Genomic DNA, 21,944 nt, shown 5'->3' with positions numbered 1-21,944 from the left:
AAACCAATTATATTTGTTTAATTTTTAGTAAAAGCATATTGCCTACATATATTAATAATTTTAATAAAAGCTGAATATTATATATAGTTTTGTGTGCTATAGCCGTTTCACAAACTTAAAAAAACTGTATTTCATATTTTCCAATCATATATATTACACAAACTTCACAACACCAGTATATTGAAAAGCATTTTAGTGTATATCATGCATTACAATATATAATATACTGTACTGGTAAAATGCATAAAGTAACCTAAGCTGTTCCTGTGGTGCAGTGGTAAAATACTCGCCCAGCAATCTATCCTCAGACCAAGTCCATTCCATCCAGGGGTCGACCCCAAAGACGCATTCATAAATTTTAACAAGCTGTTCATTTAAAACCGGAATTTTCTCAAATACATTGTAATATTATTATATATTAGCATAATGTGCATATTTAGACATTGGTTTGTTGGAGATTATTTGTATTTGTAGTACGTGGGTGAAGCATTTACAGCGTTGTGGTTCGAACAAAAGTCGTAAGCGAAGCACTTGTTCCGGAAGTGTTCGGATATCCTGACAGCTTAGTGGACAGCGCTCGGGATTCCTAGTCCTGAGGTTCCGGGTTCAATCCTCAGTGGAGACGGAAACAAATGGGTAGAGTTTCTTTCACCCTTATGCTCCTGTTCACCTAGCAGCAAATAGATACCTTGGAGTTGGACAGCTGCTTCGGGCTGCTTCCTGGGGGTGTGTAACAAAAAGGAGGCCTGGTCGAGTACCGGGCCACGAGGACGCTAAGCCCCGAAATCATCTCAAGATAACGTCATCAATTGAGTTGTGTGTAATGCATGGAATGGATTTTGACCTTTGTTCATGAGGACGGGCTGGACCTCGCGCTTTGCAAGTGCTTTGGCCTGGGTTCGTATCCTGCCCGAGAAGGATTGACTGGGCGCCAATCCTTAACTGTAGCCTCTGTTCCCCCAGCTGTGAATGGGTACCTGGTTGTTAAACGATTTGTGGGGGGTCGTATTCCGGGGAAAATTAGGATTAAGGACCTATGTCAAACGTTATGCGTGCTAGTGGCTTTACAAGAATGTAAGCACTTTTGTACATATAAATTATAGCAAGACAATTGTGGCGTATAAGTGACGTGAAGCACGTCTTGGTAAGGGTTTGAGAATGTAATGTAATAAAAGAAGGTAATGTAAGGTTGCCGGATTTGGCTATACGTAGCCCAATTGGTCTCCTTATAGCCCAATTGGTCTCCTTATAGAACAATGAAAAAGCCACGTATGTCTATCGTTATTTGTAATTTTTGGGGTTACTTCTAAATTAAACTGGGCTATGTACTCTGAAAAGCGTATCAGTCGCTAAAAAGCCTATTCGGCTACTTTTATTATAAATTCGCGACTTTTAGATCTTAAGTCCTGTCCTACTTTTAGATCTTGACTCTGCCCGAAACGCTGCGCGTACTAGTGGCTTTACAAGAATGTAATTACTATGCTATGTATCCTCACAATCCCAATGTACCTAATTGTATATATATAAATAAATATATATATAAATAAATATATATATATAAATAAATATATATATATATAAATAAAGTCCGCTACTTTCTGGTGCATAATAAAGAGAGAAATTGAATACTTTCAGCGAATACGAATTCTGGCAACCGTGTTGTTTACACTTTCCAGCCACAGACGCCACTGGTGTTGTAAGTGTAATGCTAAGTGATAGGACCTTAGGGTATAGGTACTTGTGAAGGAGGAAATGTATATGTTTATCTCTCAGAATGTTTGGTAATATGTTTATTGCTTGTGATGTGTGTCTATGTATGTATTAACACGATGTACTGAACGGGGGTGAGAATAGCTTGAGCTACCTCATCCCTTTGTGTGTATTTTACCTCAATAAACTTATTTCAATTTCAATAGAGTATAGGGCTTGTTGGCTTGAGACTCTCCCGTGTAGTGTGAGTAGCGTGTGTGTTAAGGTGAGCACTAAACGAGGGTGATGGTACAATATCCTTTGTACCATCGTACCATTTGTTCGTTTTTGCCCGAAACGCATTGCGTAATAGTGGCTTTAGGCATTGTATGTACTAGCTCTATCTATATATCAATCCATTAATGTAACATCACTTGTATGTATATACCTTACCTGAATAAACATCTGAATCTGAATCTGAATCTGAATCTTTGTGTGTGTGTAGGGCACATTATGGGGGGAGCTTCGTGAGATTAAACCCTTAGAGCTGATGGTCTCTTGATGACAGGCAGGACCAGAAGCTTTGCCACTTGCACAGATCACTATGATAGAGGCTGGACTAAACAGGTGTACAGCAGTCTATATCATACTTGTGTATTCTGGCATACAGCACACTTGCAATGTGCAACAGTTAACGTACAGCAGCTGCCAAAATTTTCCTGTATAATAATAATAAACAAGCTGACTAACTCCTTGGTACCAATTTTCTGCTAGGTGAATAGATACATGAGGTGATACATGGCCATCCATTTCTGTCCCCACCCATGATTTGGATCCGGAAGTCTCGATTGAGAGTTGAAAACGAACCCTACTATACTACCGTGACCCTAAATCATTGCTGTTCTTGAAATACCAAACATTTATTTATGTACAAAAAGGTGCAGTAGATGGGAAAATATAGATTTTTTAGTTATTAAATGGTCTATTTTTGTAAAGCAACTAACGTGCATAGTGTTTTACTACATAACTCAACCTAACCTAAGCCATCATATGCTAATTTCAATTAACCCAGCATAAGCTAACCCATTATAACCTAATCTAAGCAAACCTAACCCACCAGGAGTCTTACAATAATTCCACGTTATGATAAGTCTTATCATAAGTTATGATAGTCTTATCATAAGTTATCATAAGTGGAGTCAGCTAACATAACTCATTGTAACCTTTCATAACTTAACCTACCTAAACTAATGGAAAATTATAGATAACATTGTTTTATATATAGTGTGCAAGGTGTGTGATATTATAGAATTATTTCTGAGCTGGTTTTTGGATACCTTTGATGATATGATGGCTTAAAATTAACCTTGAGAGAGGTTCTAGGGCCCAAGCTACTCTTGGCTGCTATTGTCTGCCCATCATTGGCAAGTGGAACATATCGGAGGAAACACTGCAGTTCACAGGAATTATAATTAGTATTTACTACTACTGAGAACAGTTGAAACATACCCAAGTGAGTGCCAAGCAATTTGAATACAGTCTCCTCTCCATGGGACACTAAACTTTACATACAGTAATATGCTACCTGAAGTTTGAGGATTGAAACGACATATTTGTTAACAAGAATCCAAATTACTATGCATTCATAATGCATGCATGAGGCTGCATCCATAATGCATGGCATGCCACAAGTCTTTGTTCACTTCCAGTTGGACTGGTCACCACAATGATGGCCTCACTTCTAGTAGGTCGGCATTGATCCCTGATGACCCAAATGGTTGGCCACCATTCCTTCATTCATCCTCCCATGGGTAGGGGGGGGGTGCATGTGTGCATTGTGTATTTGATGATAAGTATTGGAGAACTACTGGACCATTAGCCAGAGTGCATGGGGGCAATGCTTAATACCCTGATTGGGCTTCAGTTGTATGCCTCAGAAATCTTCGAGGATTCAGTGGAATCCCAGGTAGCATTGCTTTTGACCATATCGTGTCATGGTGTTTTAGGGCACTAGCTTGGGAGTAGCAAATGAGCAGATTCAAATCATCTTTATTGATTTTCTCATTGATACATAACGTTAATGTGATTTCGTTGTGTATTATTATTATTAATACTGTACAGGTATTATTATTTAAATGATTCTCAAAATTAGTGGTGTAAAGACAGTTTCTCCATGCTTATTAGTTCCATTGAATGTATTGCCATTGCTATCTTTCCTAAAGATGTGAGTGTGCCTCTGCTCAGCACATTACATTACTGTTTTTGAGCAAAAGGTAGCTACATGAAATTCCTGGATATTGATTTAGATTGCAAATGAATGTTAAGTCTACCTCAATTACATAGTTATAGAAGTTTAATAAAACACCAATCATGGAACCACATAAAGACAAATAAAATCTAAATCAGAAATTCACAGTAACAGACATGTATGCTACTTCAGCAATAAAATAATGCAAGAAGTCATTTGGGAGTGAAGTGGTTCTTGAAGATTACAATGAGTAATTGGAAAATGTTTAGAATTGGTCATGAAATTGTGATTATCTGGGTATTTGCCATGTCAGACTGCTCAATGAAGAACTAGAAGACTATATATAATAAACAAATAAGGTACAGTGAGCCTTTAGTGCGTAGAAATGGAAAATTCCATGCAATAGCTTTTGTGTTTGCCCAGACAATCGTGTCAAAATAAAAAAATTAGTACTGTACTGTACTGTGTAGATACATATAGCACATGAACATAGGCTACAGTATATACTACTCATTGGCTGCATTCATGTAACAATGTGTGTATATTTTTCTGAATATACTGTACTGTACTTCACTGTATGCTGTAACTGATTAAAGAATATTAATATTGTATGTGGATGGATAGCTTTGTATGTGCTGGAGGTTAAATGTTTTCTTACACGTGTTATTCTGTTGCAGCAAGCAAGAACAATGGCTGATGACTGGAAGTCCTGGAACTTCCGCCAGAGGGTTGTTGCTCAGTTGGAAGATCTTATTCGACAAACTCCACCGGGTAACCACAGAAATGCTCATGACTTGGAACTCCAGGTAACAACATAGTTTTAATTATCAGGATTTGTGCTTTTTTCTCTTTGATTTTAAATTACAGTTTTAATTGTGTTGGCTCCCATGCCTATCATGCCTACAGGCAACCCTCGATTTGAGTAGTACTGTATTGGATTACATAGATTTGAAGTTACAGTATGTGGATAGCACTTCTGTGCTTATCAGTAGTTTATTGTATCATATTATATATATATATCAAGTTTACAGTATAGTCAACAGTAATCAAACCAGAACAATTAGGAGCACCAATGCCACATGACATAGTGACCTTGCAGTACCATTTTAGACACTTGGGAGCCTTTGGAGACAGTTAATCCAGCCAGGGCCAGATGCTTGGAAATGGTCTGCTCATAACCCCAAGCTATCAGTCCCAGTAATGTCACTTTCCAAAAGGTCCCGAATTTGATATCCATGCAGGATGGAGATGTTTGTGCAAGTTTACCTAGCAGTAAATAGGTAGCGGGGGTAGTGAGGCAACGGATGTGGGCTGCATCCTGGGAAAGGGTAGCCATTGGCTTAAGGGAGTCTCAATAAGCATGACAGGCTTTGTGTCCCAGAACAAGAACCCGGCAATGTGATGTTATAGTGGCCAGAATACGCCTGGGATATAGACGTATCTGGCAGCTTTCTCAAAACCCAAATGTCGAGTACACAATGTGTCAACTTTGTGAAAGAGAAAACATGCACTCTCTTGAACATTATATTGTAGAATGTCCCATACTGACTGACTTTCGCCCTCCTGGGCTAAGGTATGCTGAACTCTGTAATTACTATATGAGTACTGGAACACTTGATGATATATTGGACTTGTATCCAAGATTGACCATGTAATATATCATTTATTCAATGTATATATATGATATAACTATATAACCTGAGCTTGTAAAAGCACCTTCATCACCTTCAGTGATTAAGTGCTTAATTGCACACTAGTTTCTTTATCAGCTATCTCACCCTGTCAGAGTAAATGAGACAGATGTATGTGAATGCATGTGTGTGTATATATGTATGTATATATGTGTGTGTATGTATATGTATGGGTATAAAGTATATATGGAAGCTGATCAGAATTAGATTTCACCTTTGTGAATGTACATTAATGACACTATGTAAAAGACACATCTAACACTTTATGTAGGGCATACGTAAATCTGTGTATCTATGTATTTGCGTATGTAGGTTAGCTTAGCATTTTAAAAGCACCGAATCACCTTCTGTGGTTGAGTGTTCAATAAACCCTTGAACTCTATGTTTAACATTTCTCTAACCCTGTCCATGGAGGACAGAAGAAAATGTATATATGCTGGTTAGCATTGTAAATGTGTGGCCACATCTGTGGTAGAAAATAATAATAATAAAAAACAAAAAACAAAAAAAAAAAACAATGGGAAATCACTAACTTGGGTCAAGCACCTGCTTTGCTTGACAATCATCAGATGATAACACAGCTCATGCATGGCTCACCCTTAACAAATCTTCACTTTCATCTTGATTCCTTTACCAACATCACAGTTAGCCACAGAAAAGACTATGAATTTGATCTTTCCCCAAGTTATTTGGAAGCAGAAACCATCAAATGTTTATATCCTGGATGGTTATAAACCTGGATGTGGTTTTGGGAGTTGTTCTACTCCTCAAGCCAGGCCCGAGGCCAGGTTTGACTTGAGAGCTTGGTCCAAAAGGCTGTTGCTTGGAGCGGCCTGTAGGTTCACATATCTACCACAGCCCGGTTGGTCTAGTACTACTTGAAGAAAACTGTCTAATTTTCTCTTGAAGACGTCCATGTTTGTTCCGGCAATACAGTATTTCTTATGCTCGCGTAAAAAGTGTGGGAAAAGATTGTCGTTTCTTTCACAGGTTAAAAGGGATTAAATCTTTAGTGATCCTTGATTTGTATTTAGCTTCGTATTAAGTACTTTGCTTCCCATTCTTCTTAGGTGGAACCAGAGGGATCGCCTAGCCCAAATCTTGTGCACTTGGCGATTGCCAATGAGGTAGAATAGGAAGCTTATTTGCTTGTTTTTTAGGTTGGTCATGATCAGTCTAGTCCAGTTAGGTTGGTCAAAAGGTGTTTGCCGTGACCTGCTGCATGGGTGACAGCTTCTCCCCTGTATCAACATACCCTGGCTTTGCGCCCTGGAGAGCCCACTCCAGACCGACAACCAGAGCGCAACTCCGTAGTCTCCTGAGACTGATGGATGCTTACCGTTCATAATCAGTCTAGTCTCTAATTTTAATTTTACCAGCAATGATCAGGTTCATCAACAAAGATGTGCTGATCTTTTGAAATCTGCTTAGCTGCATAAGAACAATGTGCAGAGCAACAAGTGGTACTATTCCCAGCTTTGAGAACCTTGTTAGGTAGAGGACAATCATAATTCATAATTGTTCAGGATAGATGTAGAGCATTCAGTTATTTGTCTAGAAGGGGCAACCCTTGAGCTGCCCCCCCACCCACTACAGGTCCCTAATGCTCCCTCTTCCCCCCTTCCCCACATTAATCATTTCCTGCAGACTTGCAGCAAACAATTATTTAGAAGCCTGAACCAAATTAGGAATGAAAGCCAACTGAACTGGCTGAGTGTGGGGACAGGCTGGATTCTGTTGTTTGCAGCATAAACCAGCTGATACTGGCCCTAGTGTCTTAAAATATTACTTTTGTAAATCTCCTTGTAAGACAACTGGGTGATCAGGAACCACACCACCTACAATATAGAGGGCCTGCAAAGGCTTATACCTGCTGCAAAACCAAGTCTTCCAAAACAGCCTAGTTTTCCTTAACCCTTCAGCTATGTGACACAGCTTGGGATGTTCTCGATAATTGTTAATTCTTGGTGGAGAGGGTTTGTATAAATTGTTAAAGGGATGGGATAGTGGTACTGTGCCAGAGGGATGAAATACAGTTGTGGTTAACCCCTTAACTGCGCCAGCCAACAGAAGTTGTTCTGAGTTTTTTTTTTTAATTATGCTATACTTTAATGTTTTTTTAATGTTTTCATCACTCTTTGTGTTTTGAAATGAAAATAGTTGAGTTCGGAAACATTTTGACATTAACTTTACCTGAATATTTATAAAAACAACAAAAATATGTCCTCAACAATTGCACTATGAAGGTTTTGCCAAAAACAGGTGTGCAGTGCAGGGGTTAAACCACTGTATACAAATAAAGAACAACTTGAAACTTTCAGAAGCATTAGTTTACTAAGTGTAGTGGGAGAATATTGGAAAATATTGAGAACTTGGGCAGTGATGAACAACATTGGTTCTGTGGTAGAGCAATGTGTGTGTAGATCGGACTTTTGCATTGGCTGCTTGTAGAGAAGGAATGTGTGAAAGATTACAAGATGTATGTGATCTTTATGCACTTAGTAAATATTGACTAAGATAATAGAGAAGGCCTCTGGAGTGTGAAGTGCAAGTATGGAGTTGTCAGAGTTCAGTTAAATGCTATGAAACATTTTTGTGCAGGAAGTAATGCATGTGTAATAAGGGAAATCATGTAATAAGTGAATGGAAATTATTGTAGTTATATAGTTCAATAAAATAATTTTGGTTTATCATTAATTGCTCTTGCTTCTAACTCATCCCACCAAGAATTTACTATACTTCATACTTTATGATGCACTAGTTTCTAAATACAGTATAATGTTTGGATATAGATATTCTGTTGATTATTTACACAGATTAATTTTTTGTTATTTGAAGTGAAAATAATAAAAGAATATCTTTTGCAGGTGTTCCAGCGGGCGACTAAGAAAGATGAATATCTCCAATACATAGGACGTATTGCAATGCACATGCGGGAGATGATTCAGAACAGTAACCCACAAAGTAATAACCCACATCTTGCAGAAGTCCTAACACGTCACCCAGGGTCTGTTCCAATGTCTGGTCCAGGTGGTCAAATGGCAGGGCCAGGAGGACAAGTTGTATCTGGCCCAAACACCACCACTTTAATGGCTGGCCAGCCGGTGAATATGCAGGGTGCCCCAAGAATTGGACAACCTATGCCACCTAACATGCCTAACCAGGCTGCAGATATGGCTAATTGGACAACTAATAATCGACCACGATTAAATGAGATGCAAATGCCCGGTGTAAATAAAAAACAGACAGTGATGACAATGAATCAGATTTCTCAGTCAGGGAAAATGAGTCAAATACAAATGACTATTGGTGGTCAGAGTGGCAGTACAACTCAAATTGGACCAGTTCCAGGCCAGATAATTAGTGGTGTAGGTCGCGGCGCAGGTACTATGCAGCCACGTGTTCCCTCTCCTGGATTTCCACGTCAAGGGACACCCACACCTACAAGTGCCTCACCAGCACCACCTTTATCTGCTCCAAATAGCCAACCATCGCCTGCATTTGTATCTCCATCACCATCATCTAGCATGGTGCCCTCACCTGCTGGTGCAAGTAACAGTGGAGGCATGGGTAGAGGTACAAGTCACATGGGAGCTCCTTCTCCAGGCGGAATGATTAACACTCCTGGACAATCTCAGCAGCCATCTCCTGCTGCTCAGTCGATATCCAATAGCCAGGTAGAAGATGCTGCTTATAGGGAAAAAGTTCGCCAGCTCAGTAAATATGTTGTTCCTTTACGTCGCATGATTCAAAGAATTGGAAATGAAGATGCAGAAAAGTCAAAGAAAATGAAACAGCTTCATGACATGCTGCAGAATCCTACGCGGCGAATGCCAATGGAAACATTATTGAAATGTGAAATAGTTTTAGAGAAATTAGAAATTCATCGAGATGCCGAGACTGAAGCTCCTGTCCCACCAAACATGGAAACCTGCATTGCAAACATGGAAGAAACTCTAAACACAGTTTTAAAGTCACCTTGTGCTGCTCATACATTGCACCGGACAATATCTCCTGCCTTATCAGTGTTGTTGGGTCCAACTTATGTTACTCAACCAGCAAAGCATTCTAAACGAGACAACCCTCTCCAACCTCCACCGGAGACACCAAACATCAGTGATATTGTCCAAGGGGAAGTAGCTCGTCTTAATGCTCGATTTAGAGTCAATTTAGACTGCCAGATGCCACCTGGAAGTGATGAGTTGACTCTTATTTGTCAACTTGATGATCCTAATCTCCCATGCGTTCCTCCAATAACCCTTACAGTCCCAGCCAAATATCCAGAAAAACCTCCACGATGTGACTTGTTAACTGTTGATTATGAAACTACCGATTTCTTGAGAAACATCAGAGAAAGTATGCTGGTCAGATTGCAAAATATGCCTCCTCACTGTAGCCTCACTATGCTGTTGCATAGCTGGGAGATGAGCGTGCGGCAAGCTTGTGCTCCAAAATCATGTGTGACTTCTGCAATAGCTAATGCTCTTGCAGTGAATAGTGCATTTTAGGTTCAGATCACTTTTCTATTCATAAAGATGTTACAATTTCAATTGGAAAATTGGTTTTAGTACCAGTACAGTATTAGAAATTATACAATTTGCATTTATGGTAATAATTTAACGTGAGACATGTTGTAATGCACCTGTATAAACACAAATAAAAATACAGTACAGTACTGTGTATGTTACCGTGAATTTTTAATTATTGCACTACATATTACTTTTTATTAAGATGTCTTACAGCAACAACTATGGTGCAAAAGGTGCTAAAAAATGTGGAAATATACCTCCATTGGGCAGACAATTGACTTCACACCAGTAGGTGTCTATTCCTGCAGCTACAATCCAGTCGAGGCGATGTGAGGAGGATGAGGCAGCACCAGTGGGGTGGTGTGCACACTGCTGCCTCCTTCACTACCACTGGTGAGAAAGCTCTTTATAATCATTTTACATTTTTGGATCTAATAATGATAGTATATATATTTAGAATGTTGACACCAAATTGTTTGCCATTAATTACTCATACGATTGAAGAGAATACAAAAAAATTATTTTTATGTAAAATCCAACTGACTTTGTTTAAATCGTCTCCAGTATGTTGTGTATGTGCGCATACTAATAATTGTCATAATTACATTTTTATATAGCATCGTTTGCCAATTATTTAAATATTGCATGTAACATTCTATTACTTAATCGTCATTTTGATTATTTTATATGAAAAAGATGGGTTTTCATGTATTTGTACTTGCCTAAATGTGCTTCAGGGTTATGATAATGATATTTCTCTGCACTACTCTCCTGGTAAGGTAATTATCAAACTTGAATATGCATTAGTGGATATAGGCCCTCCTAAGTTTTTTCTTTGCCTGGGATTGTCAGGGGTCTGATGGTTCAGACTGACTGACTTTACCTCAAATACTGTAGTTCACTCGAGCAAGTTCATACTATATAAATGGAACAGTGTACCATTTACCCATAAAGATACGAATGACAGAGTTCTTTGAATTCTGAATGAATGTTCAACTGAAAAAGAGAGGCACAAAGTGAACATCATTCTGGATCAAGACAGTAATAAGAGTCCCAGCAAAAGCTGGAGCGGAAAAAAGAAAGGAATAACTGTGAAAGCTACCAGGACAAGTTCCAAGCATGGGCTCCTGGAGACAGACACAAAGCGGTGAGAAGTGAGATAACAGAAGTTGGGGTTCAGGAAAATTTGCAAAGAAACCACATATATTACATTGAAGAATAGACAAGGAAAGAACAGATGTTAAGATAATAAAAAAGGCAAAGGACACAAGAGACAAGGGAGGATCAGGAGATAGTGCAGTGAAAGGGGGGGTGGCAAAGGTATATCCAGCACAGACAGGAGTTGACAAGGTATCAGAAAGGAGCAGAAGCACAGAGGAAGGAGGTGCTTGGAAGGGTGATCAAGGGAGGTGGGTGTACAATACCAGAAATGGAAGGGCGCACTTCGTCAGGAACAGTACCAGAGGCAGAATCAAAAGCTACAAGAATGTCCATAAGTAGATCACCCGACTCTCGGTGGGAAGGAAGGTTGGAAATGACGGACAGAGATCGGAGAGGAGCTGGTGAAGGTGTTGGGGTTTGAGGTTTGCAAACAGTTGGAAAATGAAGTAAGAAAAGAAGGATGGGGAAGAGTAGTGCGACAATGCATGTGCAGAGGTAATGGTGAAGAAAAAGTCAAGACAGTGTTCCTGGTGCCGAGCTTCAGGGAAAGAAATAGGATAACGATGCTTCAAGGTGACGATGGCCTATTGAAACTTATAGTGGACGCATGTATGAGAAAGGGCAGGGTGTTCCTGCAGTGAGCTTGGAATGAAGAGCAATGTGTATGAGAATGTCCAGGGCCATCACACAAGGAGCAAAGGGACATCCCGCTGTTGCACCCGGAAGAACCATGACCACATTTTTAACACCTTTTGCAGAGTTAAAAAGAAGTGATGTACAGTACTCCTGATCGGACCATGGGATACTGGTAAGGATGATGGAAAACGGAAAGAACCTACCATTAATAGTGATCATAACAATATGAAGGGGCTGATGAAGATGACCACGAGTGGTCAACATCATCATCGTCAGTCTCATGGTTTTTCAAGATATGGAGTAGGGTGTTGATTCTAATAGTGGAGCCAATGGATCTCCAACTCTACTGTTAAGTCATGTGGCTGGTCCTACGGGCTGCCGCACTAGCCTTCCGAAACAAAATACTGTACAGTATGGTACTTCTGACTCAAAGTATTAATATCACACACAACTATCATTCTTTTACACCATAGGTACGCACTGCCTCGAACAGGGTGGAGCATACTTTTGACCAGCACTGTATATAAATGGAGGACTAGCAGATGAAAAGATCAGTATAGAAAGGGTGTGAGTGTGTAGGTCAACACGAGTTGGCTCGCTGGAATTCAGGATAGACAATGGAGATGAGAGATCGAGAGGTTCCAGAAGAATGCCTCGGGAATTCATCAGATCATCACTCTAGATGGCATGCCAACAGTTAAAATCACATAAATAAAATCACAGACTGTCTCCATTCCAATTGTTTCTATTATAGAACATTTATTCTCATCTGTAAATGCTTCATCAGTGCCTGTGCTTTTCCCCATTTCAGCATCCTCACTGATATGCATACCTCTTCTGCAGATATATCAGCTGACATACAGTACTGTCTTACCTTGAGGTTACCTTGAGGTGCTTCCGGGGCTTAGCGTCCCCGCGGCCCGGTCGTCGACAAGGCCTCCTGGTTGCCGGACTGATCAACCAGATCTTGCATTAATTTTCATACTATTTCCTTCAGTCATGTTCACATTGATACCCCTTTCATACATTCTGTTCATTAGGCTTTCAGAGTTATTTTCTCCACCTACTAATATAGTCTCTTCTTCAGTTGCATGCCTTGTTTGTGTCATGTCACCTTTGTTGTTCAATATATATACTGTACATGGATGGGGATATGAGAAAGGTTACAGTAAGAATATTAGAGAAAGTTACAAACCCAGTATATAGGTGTAATGTGAGTTCAGTACAGTATATTACAAAAACTAAAGAGGGGAGAGATGGAAACAGAATTATGTGTAAAATAAATGAATGGTGAATTGGTAGAACTGGTTATTTTATATATCCCAGGTATACGGCTGACAAAGATAAATTTGTGCAATCCAAGTTAAGAACAGGGTTAGTAAAGTAAGAGAAATAACTGGTGCAACAAAAATCCTGATAAAAAATATAAGTTAGACATTTTAGATTCAGTGGTGGTACTGCTCTTATGTACAGATGGAAGACAGTGCTTAGCATAAACATGAAAATTCAAGAATTGAGCATCAGCCTAGAAATGGGCAATCTAACTGAAGTTCAGACATGCATGGGCATGTGACCTGTGCAGCCAGTCTCAAATCAGCAAATTCAATTTTAATAAATGGATGAACTGGGAACAAATAAATCAAGACCTTGCAGAAATATGCTTGGAAAGACAAATAATGCAAACTTAAACCAGTGCTCTGATAAAATAGGCACACTGTAGTAGCACTATAAATATGTGCAAGTGGCATACCTCTTGAAAAAGAAAGATGCAAACTAATGATAATGGCATTCCCTCTATAGGAGAATAAAAATCACAGAACATCTCAAATATTCCACTATCACAAAACTGGCAAAGAATGCTATGTAGGGAAATAGAAACGATTGAGCTAAAGTTGCACGAATCAAAATCCAGAAGGCCCCAAGAGAGCAAAAGCTATAAGTGAAATAAGAATTCGAAATACTTTTTGCTGTCACATATGACAGCAAACTAGCAAAATACTTGGACTATAGTACGATTTTGTTTTCAGTGAACCACTGAATTCATTGAAGATGAGATCAAAACGAATTCCTTATGAATGGCACAAACACAGAACCATATATCAGATGTCACTCTAACCCAATTGCACTTAGAAGTAGCCATAGATAGCATGCCCATGCACTCTGCTCGAGGCTCAACTCCCAGAGAATTCTGTACTCATTAAGAATTGCAAAAACTAATACAGGCCCCTAAACATCTTTTGGAGATGGAGCCTAAATACTGGTGTTATCCCTGTTGTACTTAAAACAGAGCAAATCATGGCAGTTCACAAAGGAGGAAGTAAAGGAGGTGCAAAATATGATAGACCAATAGCTCTAACATCACGCGCAAAAATCTTTGAAAAGATTGCCAAGATGTAAGATCACAAAGCACATGGAATCACAGTGCCTACATAATCCTGGACAACATGGGTTCAGGACAGGGCATCCTGCCTCTCAGAATTGCCTTAGATGCCACAGAAGACAAGCAAAATGCTAATGTAATATACATGGATTTCACAAAAGCTTTTGACAAATGTGACCATGGCGTTATTGCACACAAAACATCCACAAACTGAATTACTGGCAAAGTAGAGATGGATCTTTAATTTCCTAATAGAACCCAGAGTTTAATACTCTGGGTTCCCAGAGTATTACTCTAAACCCAGTCATCTACTGAAAGTAAAACCCAGTCATCCACTGGAAAACTGCATTCAGTGGAAGAAGCACACTTGCTCCGGTACATTTTCTTATCTGCATATCAGACACAGACAAGGATACAAACTACTGTATAGCACCGAATTATCCTTTGCAGATGACACTAGATTTTCTTTGAGAAGACAATATAGAGGTCAGAGCAAACCTCCAATCTAATGTTAATGAAGTCTTTCAATGGGCCACAAAATATATATTTAATGAGGATAAGTTTCAGTTACTGTGGTATGGAAGAAAAGAAAAGATCAAAAGAGAAACCACATAAAATGCAGTCAAGCCACACTATTCAAAGACAAAGCAATGTAAAAGTGTTAGAAGTAATCATGCCAGAAGACCTTGCTTTTAAAAAACACAATAAACAGCTGCCACAACTGTAAGAAAAATTACAAGCTGGATAAGAACCTTACAAACAAGAAATGCCATAGCATAGATGATACTTTTCAAGGCACAAATGCTCTCTAAGAGTGGAATATTGTTGCACACAAACAACATGAAACAAGAAAGCATGGCAGGATGTGCAAAATAGTCCCATTGAAAAGCAGAGGTGCAATAGGCATGCTGAGAGAGAACTAGCAACAGCAAAAGCCCAAGACTTTTCAACACTTTCCCTCTACACATATGGGGCATAACTGGCTGACCCTTCGCAATGTTCAAAAGAGAACATGATAAATACCTTCAAAGAATACCTGATAAACCAAGCTGTGATTCATACATCAGATTGCAAGCAGCCATGTCGAACAACCTGGTTGACCAGACCAGCAACCAGGAGGCCTGGTCAGTGATTGGACTACAGGAATGTTGATCCTCAAAATCATTGACAGCTATTGGATGAACATATGAATGAAAATGTTGTGTTGTGTGATATATCTGAATATCATTATGAATAATACTTTCCAACTTTTTGTGTGTGCATGTATATCATAATGTTATTTCCACTCAGTTGCTAAGACATTTACTTTTGTATTTTTCAGATATATAGGGAAATGAGTTGAGATTGGATATAGTAGCAAAGTGGTTTTTATTTCACCACAGAGTGCAAAAGTAGACAAACTGCAAGATTGAGGAGAGTGTACCAAGATGGTCTGGAAATGCTGAACAAATGATAGGCTGTTCTTTCTTTACCCCAATACTTGGAAGTTGCTTGCTCAGGACCCTCCAACTTGGAAAAGCAAAGTCACCACAGGGGCCAGTGTGGCAGAAAATAGACAGACTGCACAGGCCCAGAGGAAACTCGCCGCACGCAAAGGTAGAGCAACCTCCACCTCTGCAGTAGCACCCATCCACATATGTCCTGTGTGTGGGTGAGCCTTCTGGACCCAGATTAGTCTCATCTTCCATCATCTGACACACAGTCACCGACCTTCAACCTGATATATTGAAGTCATGGTCATCTTCGACTCCGAAGGACGAACATCACCATCATCATTATCTCCACCCTTCCTAGTCTTCTGCTATCCTTCATCTTAGTGTAATTACTCCTCCTTCTTCATCTACTCTATCCATTGTAACCTTCACCTTTAGTCCCCATTTTTCTTCTCAGTCTTTCCCTATGTCCTTTGACTTTCCCCTAAGGATTTTTGCTCCATTGCCCTGACAAGTTGCATTTGCAAACTTTTCGAACGTATGGTTAATGCCCGTCTGATGTGGTTTTAAGACCACTATTGACACCTATTCCCCTCTCCATTTGGCATTCGCAAGTGTTGTAGCACAACTGATATTTTAGTGAACTTAAAGGTCTGTATTTGTACTGTCTTTGCTGCAAAGACCTTCATTGTTGCAGTTCTTTTTTTTTTTACCTGAAAAAGGCTTTTGACACCACCTGGATATATAATATTTTATTCAAACTGTGCTCTTTTGGCCTATTCAGGAGAGGCAGGGAGACTTAAGAGGAGTCACGCGATACACACTGTCTTGAGGACCCATGCAGGAGGGAGCCCTTCGACATGCAGGGAGGGAACGTTTGGAGGGAGAGCAGTTGGGTGCAAGTTGACATTTATGGCCTCCTTCAGGGCATATAATTCTGTTTGCAATGTTGAGCACCCACAATTCATGCTCCAGTAAGCTTCATGGTTGTTAGTGTAAACTGCTGCCCCAGCAGAATCTGTTTCTTGATCAACTGATCCATCTGTGAAGATGTGAGTGTTGTCGATCTTGAGATGGTTTCCATTTGTTGTTCTATGACTGCTTTGAGCCTCTGCGAGTCACATGCTCATTTTTTCACTGGTAATCCTTCTAAAATAATAATAATAATAATATAATAATAATAATAATATAATAATAATAATTGATTTGCAAGAAAGTACAATGGATTGGTGAGATTACATAAGATTGATATTTTTACATTCATGCAAAGCCAGTAACACGCATAGTGTTTCGGGCAGGTCGTTAATCTAACATCAGGTAAGATGAAAGGGTACATTTTTATATCAACAAATAACTACAATATAAGTTGACAGAGGGGATTATACTGCCAAGGATATGTGTCTTACATGCTAATATTGGGGAAGTGGGTAGTATAAGATACAATGTGAGTTTGAAGCACAAGGTCGGAAATTATAAGGGTGAAATTAGGTACTTTCTTTATTTTACTTTTGAACAGGACATGGGTTGGACAGTTTTTTAATTCATCAGGGAGTGAGTCCAAAGATTGGGCCCTTTTATTTGCATGGAGTTTTGCACAGATTTAGTGCAACTCTGGGGATATCGAAGATACAGTATATTTATGCCTTGTGTGGTGCTCATGGGTTCTATTACACCTATCAAGGAAAAGTTTCAGATTAAGATTAACATTTAGGAACAAGGTTTTGTACATGTAGATAGCACATGAGAGTGTGTGGAGTGAGTGTATGTTTAGCATGTTCAGGGACTTATAGGGGTTGTGTGTTGTCCGAAGACAGAGTTTTTTATAGTTCTGATAGCAGATCTTTGCTGAGTGATGATAGTCTTGAGGTAATCTGCAGTAATTGAATCCCATGCACAGATACTGTATGTAAGATATGGATAGATTAGTGCATAGTATAATGAGAGGAGAGTGGGGGAGAATAATATCTGATTTTAGAAAGTACCGTATACCAACAGTTTCTTAGACTTTTTTGGGTGTGTTGTATGTGGGTGCTGAAGTGACATATCTCTTGTCTATGTATAGGCCATGGAATTTCCCCACATTTTTATTGGTCATTTTAACATTGTCTATCAGAAGTTGAATCTGATTTGTTGATTTACTACCAAATAAAATGTAGAAGTTTTTTCCTATGTTTATTGTAAGTTTGTTGGTTGACATCCATGAGTGGATTTTTTTTAATTCACTGTTGGCAATATTATTTAGTGTGTGGGGGTTGGGGTCAGAATGAATAAAGGTAGTATCGTCAGCAAATAGTATAGGTTTAAGAATGTTAGAAACATTTGGCAAATCATTATGTATATAAGAAATAGGAAGGTCCTTAGATGCTGCCCTGTGGCACTCGTGCTGTCAATGGTAGAGTGGGGAAGGATATGCTATTGATGACTACATATTGATGTCTGTCACTGAGATAGGAACAAATATAGTCCAGAGCAAGGCCTCGAATACCATAGTGGTGAAGTTTAAGTAAGAGGTAGTTATTGTTTACAGTATCAAAGGCCTTTCTCAGGTCAATGCAGAGGACAATTGGGGGACTCATTTTGGTCAAGGACTGTGTAGATTATATCAAGCAGTCTAATAATGGCATCATTGGTACTTTTTTTTTGGGGGGGGGAACAGAAGCCAAATTGGCAGGGACTTAATATGTTGAGTTTTATAAAGTAGGTATAGAGCCGTTTGTAAATAATTCTTTCAAATATTTTTGAAAGTATAGGAAGATTTGATATTGGTCTGTAATTGTTTGTCAGCTGTTTCGCCTCCTTTATGAACTGGCGTCACTACATATTCCCTTTTAGACTACCTTTAGACTTTTTAGATTATCTCTAGACTCAATTTAGATTATCTTTAGACTTTATATATATATATATATCCTATCCTATCCCATCCCATCCCCTTGGCCACCCTCCTACTACCATAATAGACAATAGGAAACGGCTTTGGCTAGGTTATATATTGGCCATACATGCTTAACTGATGGGCATTTAATGGAACGCTGCCCTGCTCCTTATTGTCTGAACTACATTGTCCCACTTAGTCATGCCCCTGCTTGTGGATTGTCCTGATTTTCAGGACGATCATATGTAGTGCCTTTCTAATGTCCCTCGATAAAATCCATGGTGAATCTGATACCTTTGATATTTCTCGCCTTATTGGCTTTTTGTTCTTGTATTGGCATCCTCAGTGGTATTTAGCACCTTATGAATATCTTGCGACACTGATGGTGCTACATTGTCTCCACAGCTTGTGCCTTCTTTTGATAATTGCTTACTTGAATCACTGAAAAGTTTTGTTAGTGATCACAAGAACCCGATAATATTGCAAGTAGTTTACAACTACCTAATGATATTATCGCTACATGTTTATGACCAACACTTGATGATATCGCTAGGCATTACGGGCACCTTGAAATTCCTTCCACTGTAAACTTGCATGAATATATTAATTTTTCCAAGCTTGCTAGTTCTGGTGTTCCTACAAGTATTACACAGTCTAGCCTTAGACTCCCCCTCATAGTATTCCAGGTACAAACATCGCAAATTGCCGTCTGTGTGTTTATATCCTGTCAACCGGTTTTCTTACCACTCTTGGCGTATTAGTCAAGTAAGCTGTACTTAAGAAACTAGCTATTTTGTTAATGATATTTTCTTTGCATTTTTATTAATCTGTGAATTACTTGGCAAGTAAGTGATACAGCAAAGATATTTTATTACTACCCCTTACTGTGTGAGCCAGGTTGGTGTTAGTGTACCGAGCTAGTTTTCTTTATCCAGGGAACCAATTTTCTTTATCCAATTGTCCCAATCTTGTTATCCAGCTAGAAAAAAATATTTGTCCAGTTATCTCATTTTCTTTAAGAAGATTGCCCATTTTCTTTAAGAAGATTGCCCATTTTCTTTATCCAGCTACTCATATTTTTCCCTCCTACGTTTCCTTCGCTCTTCTTCATTTTGTGGTATTCAGCTACAGTTACCACTAACATCTCGGGAACATAAGTAAACTTGTTTTTGTTCTCATTAAAGGATATGGCTGTGGAGACGTCTACAGCTCTCGTCGTCCTGTTCAAGAGAGGCAGACAGAAGAGGCAGATTGTGGGTTGTGTGGAATAATAATTAGTATTTATACAAGATGGTGTATTTGGCAGTGCCCGGGTCAACCGCAAAATGATGCACCATTTAAATACTGTACTAGGAGCTCCAGAATGCTAATCTGCCATAATATTAAAACTGCAGAAAGAATCAAGATAAAAAAATGCCATTTCAGACTTCACTGGGGTCGCAAGGGGGCTGATCCCAACCCTTTATATATATATACAGTATATATATTATATTATATATATATATATATATATATATATATATATATATATATATATATATATATATATATATATATATATATATATATATATATATATATGTGTGTGTGTGTAATTACCTAAGTGTAATTACCTAAGTGTAGTTACAGGATGAGAGCTACGCTCGTGGTGTCCCGTCTTCCCAGCACTCTTTGTCATATAACGCTTTGAAACTACTGACGGTCTTGGCCTCCACCACCTTCTCACTTAACTTGTTCCAACCGTCTACCACTCTATTTGCGAATGTATGTGTGTGTGTGTGTGTGTGTGTGTGTGTGTGTGTGTGTGTGTGTGTGTGTGTGTGTGTGTGTGTGTGTGTGTGTGTGTGTGTGTGAAATCACGAAAATTAACACGTGATGCAAAATGTGACAATGTCAGACCACGGAGGAAGAATTGAAACTGGAATTTCCTTAAGTACTTTCGGAAGGAAGGAATTCAGAATTTCGGAAGGAGGAATACAGTGGGTGTGGATATATAGGCAGGAAAGAGGTGAAGTGAGGTACATTGAAATGTTTGCTGTATTTTGGACATGCACCTCCAAAGAGCACCTCCTATGTGTGTTTTCTGCAAACTGTAACAATGTAATAACATTGATAAAAACAAAAGAATAGGGGGTGGTAGGAGAGGAAAATACTAGTGTTCAGTGAGAATCCACAAGGTTTTCACAAGGCACTCTCTTAAAAACACTTACAACACTTAAATCACCTGCATTTGCTAAAATCCTTGCAACCTACAACACTTAAAACATGTGTAAGATTGTTAAAAATATCTGCAACTGTTTAAACACTTGCAACACTTTAATTACATGTAACGCTTGAAATCCTTGCAACACTGTATGGGAAACGAGCCTACTTAACTAGTGATAATAACAAATGTGTTCTTTATTCTTAAAATGATACATGTGTTAACCCGCAGTTTATATATTTTTTTATATAGTATGTATATACTATGTATACCGAGACGGTTTTTCTACCATTTGACAAGATGTTATTCATAAAACTTATATATTGCATATCCTCTGATATATAATACATATGTATTAACTTTGATGTAATGTATCTTCTATTATTAAACATGTATGCATTTTCTTCCACAAAATAAATAAATAAATAAATTCTGATATGTAATAATTTTCCACCATATATCGATCAGGAATAAAAATAACTTAGGTCCAAAACAAGTTAATGAGATTTTCTATGCCATAATGGACTTAAATATAATTTAATTTTAATGCGAAGCTTGAATGCTTGACGGCTCCACCTGGGGCATTGGTGAGGCCATTGTGAAAATAGGGGGGAGTCTACATCAATGCCCATTTTTTCATTAAATGTGCATTTCAAGACATTTGTTAATTTTCTGATAATGTCTTTCGTTCGAGAAACCCTTTGGGCGATTCCATTATTTGATGGGAGAGTCCTTGTCAGGGTCCATTATGTAATGGGGGAGTCCATTATATAATGCGAATTCCACGAGAGTTCATAATGATTCTTAAGTAGTATTTCCTTTAAATTAACCAATTGTGGTGTAAAGAGTCCTCATTTAAACAAATTAATCTCAATAAAGACTCCCCCGTAAAAAATGGACTCGTCAAGGACTCCCCCACTACATAATGGATTCGCCCAAAGTATTTCTTGAGCTAAGGACACAAATGGAAATCAGCCAAAAATTCTTGAAATGCGCATTTCGTTAGAAAATGCGCATTGACGTGGACTCCCCTGTGTATAATGGCCTCGCCCCGTAACAAAAACGTTGCCCCCTGATCATTCCCTTAATATCGAGATCATTG

At 38.8% G+C, this 21,944-nt stretch overlaps 1 protein-coding gene across 10 annotated transcripts; it reads left to right on the top strand.

Moving 5' to 3' along the window:
• The first annotated feature begins 1,611 nt into the window (after positions 1-1,611).
• On the top strand, positions 1,612-21,276 carry LOC123762928 (mediator of RNA polymerase II transcription subunit 15). Of its 10 annotated transcripts, none has more exons than XM_045749722.2 (5): positions 1,612-1,696; positions 4,615-4,743; positions 8,496-10,550; positions 15,656-15,930; positions 19,824-21,276. In XM_045749722.2, exons 2-3 carry the CDS (start codon positions 4,627-4,629, stop codon positions 10,134-10,136), a joined length of 1,758 nt encoding a protein of 585 aa, XP_045605678.1. In that variant the 5' UTR covers positions 1,612-1,696; positions 4,615-4,626; the 3' UTR covers positions 10,137-10,550; positions 15,656-15,930; positions 19,824-21,276. The 10 variants fall into 10 exon arrangements, with proteins under 10 accessions (XP_045605678.1, XP_069158182.1, XP_045605679.1 ...); XM_069302081.1 differs by having other exon boundaries at positions 16,552-21,276; XM_045749723.2 differs by having other exon boundaries at positions 15,656-16,150.
• Positions 21,277-21,944: the final 668 nt, after the last annotated feature.

This window comes from Procambarus clarkii, chromosome 47, assembly GCF_040958095.1.
Source record: "Procambarus clarkii isolate CNS0578487 chromosome 47, FALCON_Pclarkii_2.0, whole genome shotgun sequence".
Taxonomy (NCBI): domain Eukaryota; kingdom Metazoa; phylum Arthropoda; class Malacostraca; order Decapoda; family Cambaridae; genus Procambarus; species Procambarus clarkii.
Note: the sequence above shows the minus strand (reverse complement) of the source record. Positions and strands in the feature narration are given on the sequence as shown.

Coding starts and splice junctions, on each gene's coding strand:
- LOC123762928 (XM_045749729.2), top strand. CDS start 4,627: ATGGCTGATGACTGGAAGTCCTGGAACTTCCGCCAGAGGGTTGTTGCT. Junction 4,744..8,495: donor CTCATGACTTGGAACTCCAG/GTAACAACATAG, acceptor TATCTTTTGCAG/GTGTTCCAGCGGGCGACTAA.